This window comes from Phaethon lepturus, unplaced genomic scaffold (assembly GCF_000687285.1).
Source record: "Phaethon lepturus isolate BGI_N335 unplaced genomic scaffold, ASM68728v1 scaffold35065, whole genome shotgun sequence".
Classification (NCBI taxonomy): domain Eukaryota; kingdom Metazoa; phylum Chordata; class Aves; order Phaethontiformes; family Phaethontidae; genus Phaethon; species Phaethon lepturus.
Window position 1 is genome coordinate 5,739 of NW_010541855.1, and position 3,826 is coordinate 9,564.

At 55.3% G+C, this 3,826-nt stretch overlaps 1 protein-coding gene across 1 annotated transcript in view; it reads left to right on the top strand.

Moving 5' to 3' along the window:
* The first annotated feature begins 370 nt into the window (after positions 1-370).
* MPP1 (membrane protein, palmitoylated 1, 55kDa) overlaps positions 371-3,826 on the top strand; it is a 12,213-nt gene continuing 8,757 nt past the window's right edge. Inside the window, exons 1-4 of the mRNA XM_010287855.1 lie at positions 371-516; positions 856-934; positions 1,964-2,049; positions 3,253-3,321. Coding sequence (XP_010286157.1) covers positions 397-516; positions 856-934; positions 1,964-2,049; positions 3,253-3,321 — 354 coding nt within the window. The 5' untranslated portion in view covers positions 371-396. The remainder of the gene's footprint in view (positions 517-855; positions 935-1,963; positions 2,050-3,252; positions 3,322-3,826) is intronic.

Genomic DNA, 3,826 nt, shown 5'->3' on the forward strand with positions numbered 1-3,826 from the left:
GCCAAGTGATGCTGCGACACACAAGTAGTGTTTGGGACTCGTTACTGTAGAAGATGATCAGCTATTGACTCATTTGGCTTCTGCTACCTGTAGCTTTTCCAAAGTTTTCTTACCTTCTGTGTTTGCCACGCGGGGAAACTACAGATCAAGCCCGCATCCATATCTTCAAGGGTGAAGCTCTTTTGCTCTTTTTCTTTTCTTGCTATTACTGTCCTCTCCTCCAGCACACGGGTCTTTCCTCCCCCTGTGCCCCACCTGCACCCCAGGCACCCTAACACAGTGGAGTAGCTCAGCCCCACAGCGGGAAGCCGGCATGCCCATACCCCATTCAGGTGGAGCCCCTAAACCCCAGTCTTTGTTTTGCCCCAACAGGCCATCACTCAGTCCCTGAACGCCATGACTGAGGACATTTATACCAATGGCTCAGCGACTCTGGGCAGCCCCTCCCACAGCAATGGCCGCGAGATGCGGAAGATACGCCTTGTCCAGTTCGAGAAGGTCACGGAGGAGCCCATGGTGAGAACTGTCAAGATCTCAAATCCTGATGGCACCCGGGGGGTGGAGGGGCAGGTAGAGCTGTGCCAATGGACTGGGCTCAGGGGAAGCAGGAGATCGCTGGAGACCTTGGCCACAGGAAGAGGGTGCCGGATCCTGCCTGGGGACCCGGAATGAGCCCCATCAAAGGGTGATGACGCATGTGCCAAGAGGAGCTGCAGCAGGCTGAGCTGGCCAAGCAGGGGGCTTCCCCCCCAGCCACTACACAGCCCACCGTGGACACGGGCCTAGAGAGGACTTTGCTGAGAGCGCTGGAGCTCTCCCTTCCAGTGAGCAGTCATGGATTTTCCTGTCTTCCAGGGAATCACGCTGAAGCTCAACGACAAGCAGAGCTGCATGGTGGCCAGGATCTTCCATGGTGGCATGATTCACAGACAAGGTAACGAGGACCTCGTAGATGCAGTGTATGGGGTTACATGTCTGCAGCTGGTTTCTTTCCGTGCTGAGATAAGGCAGCCGCTGAGCACTGCTGGCTTTCCCCTGTGGCATGGACATCTGTGTCTGTTTCTTCACTAGGAATGTGTCAGGAACTCAGGACTTGCTGATGTTTCTGCATGTTTGTCATGCTAATACACTGGAGGCTTTAGGGAGAAATGAAGGGTTGGGGGAACAGCTCTTCCAAAACGGAAATGGAGACAGTTTGTCTCCGTCTTGTGATGGGGTCACTGTAATAAGAGATGGATCATACACCAGAGGCTGCAGGGGAAGCTCTTCCCATTCTTGAAGTGCACAGGTGGGAGAGGTTTGCTGTGGATTGGCTCTACAGAGCAAAAGAAAGTGCAGAAAGAAGTGAATAGGTGCTATTTCCTGGGTTTGGGTCCTGCCAAGGGGGCATGGAAATGAGATGTTCTCCGCTTAGAAGAGACGGCCCCTTTTTCCAGCCTTGCATCCAAGCAGGAAATCTGAGCTTACCCCTGCCAAAATAACCCAGGAGCCATTCCAGTAATGCTACTGGAGCCTTATTTATAGCAGTGTATCTGAGGCTGTAATCTGGCTGTGTATATAAACTGAAAACACATAAAGTCAAGAATGCTTCTGTTAAGGGCCCTGTAAGGAAGCTGTCATTTGGCTTCAGGCGTGGTACTTGGGATTGCGTTTGAATAACTCTGAAACAGGTGCTTTGACCAGTTTAAAGCGCTGAAGGACACACAGTGGAAAGCAACCTGATGACCTTCAGACTGAATGAAGTATGTGTATTGAGAGGAGGGGGAAGAATTAATTCCCCTTGTGCTTTAGTCCCGTGTGCTTAGGTGACGTTTGGCTCCACAGGCACTGCCCAGGCAACCACCGCAGTGTCCTCGCCACAGCTTACCCAGGGGGTTGGGAGGCTGGTGGAACTATGTAGTTTGCGTTTGGTAAACGGCTCTTGTCTGGTTCTGCATTTTCATGTTTCTCCCATTGCTGGCAGGCTCCCTTCATGTGGGTGATGAAATCATAGAAATCAATGGGCAGAGTGTGAGCAACCACTCAGTTGACCAGCTGCAGAAGATGCTGGTAGGTATTTGTGTTTGGCAAGGCTGTTCTCCAGGAAGGACCCCTTTGGCCTGCAGACGTGCATGCTGGCTGAGCATTCACCCCCTCCTAGATAGCAGAGCAGACACACAGCTGCCTTGCAGCAGGCTGATGTGGCAGGAGCCAGGGCCACTGTAATACAGCCAAGCGCCAGGTCTCCTTATGCTGCCTTGGTGGTCTGGGCTTGCTGCTTGTTTCTGGCCTCCCCAGAGCAACAGCAAAGGCTGTTGGCTGGGTCCCTGACATGTACTGATGCGTGTGGGGCTTGGAAACCGCCTCTGCTTGCCATGGCTGGTGTGCAACTCCAGCCCAGGGGCTGGCTGCTCTTGCAGACCTGAGCCACTCCTGCAGGTCACCTTGGTGCCATTTTCCTGCTGCTGAGGTCATGGTGATCCTGCCAGGCCCTTGCTAGAGACAGCTTTGGACAGGGTCTCAGGCCTGCCTTGGGTTCACCTACTGAGGCCATCCTGATCCATGCCCAACATGTGGGACTTGGCTGGAGGGAGGTGGTGGTAGTGGTGCTAAGGACACCCATCAGCAGCAGGAGGCCTGGCCCTGCTGCAGTGCCAGGGTCCTCTCCTGCCTGGTGGTGGGATGTCCTCGCTCCAGACAGTGGCACCAAGGAGAAACTTGGCTTTGTCTGCCTCCCGAGAAGGGCGGTTGGCCCAGGAGAACCCTCCAAGCCTCCAAAGGTAGTTGTCCCCATGGTACCATGTAGGCCTTGTGAAGCACAAAGGGGCAACAGTGCATCTTGCCTGTGGCAGGCATGGGAGTGCTGTGCCTCTAATATCACCAGGAGGGCAGGAGCAAGAGGCCAGCATGGAGGGGACCTGGCAGAACCAGCCTCTCCTCCCAGGATCCTCACTGGGGCAGCCAGGCTGGAGATGATACAGATCTCTGTGTTTGTTCTGGTGATGCTTAGCAGCGCCCACAGCCAGCCCTTTGTGGAGCTGTTGGACAAGCATAGCAAAGCTATGCTGCTATGGCTCTTAGCCTAGCCCGAGCAGAGCTGTTCCCAGCCAAGCTGTGGTATCCCCCAGCATCACAGCATGGCTGGAAGCACCCAGGAGCCTTGCCTTTGCAGATCCTGGCACTCAGCAGCTCCCTGCACAGGTTGCTGTTGTCGGGCTGCCTCCAGGCGTCACCTCCTCCAACTCTTCTTTCTCCCCTTCCTTTGTTCACTAGAAAGAAACCAAGGGGATGGTCTCAATAAAAGTCATTCCCAACCAACAAAGCCGCCTCCCTGCTCTCCAGGTAAGTGCAGCCTCCTGACCTGCGGGCTGTGCTAGGACATGGCTGTGGGGCCAGGTGGGACCAGAGCAAACCATGAGGGACCAGCGCTGGGGAGAGAGCTTTGCTGAGGCAGGGGAAGGACAAGGGTATGGCTGGCCCAACACCTTGCCTGAGCTGCTGGAGGATGAAGGGACCTGTCCTGGTGCTTACATCCCTTCAAACGAGCGGATTTTGGGCCTCTGTGGATGTATGTACCCAGTGTATAGGAATGTGGGCATAGGATGCCTGAGCCACAATCGTACATGTGTGCAGTGTTTGGGGGTGGGAAAGCAGCAGTGTGTGCATACCAAGAAGCATTAGAGAGGTTGCTGCCACCTTCAGAGCTGCGGCTGTTAGAGCCAAATCCCCGTTACAGGGCCACAGCAGCACCTCCAGGTGCAGCCCCAGGCTCTCGCTGCTCCCTGCTGTGACTGACGCCGAGTGCGTCAGCCACAGGAGGGGGACGGAGGTCCGGGTGCCGCCCGGC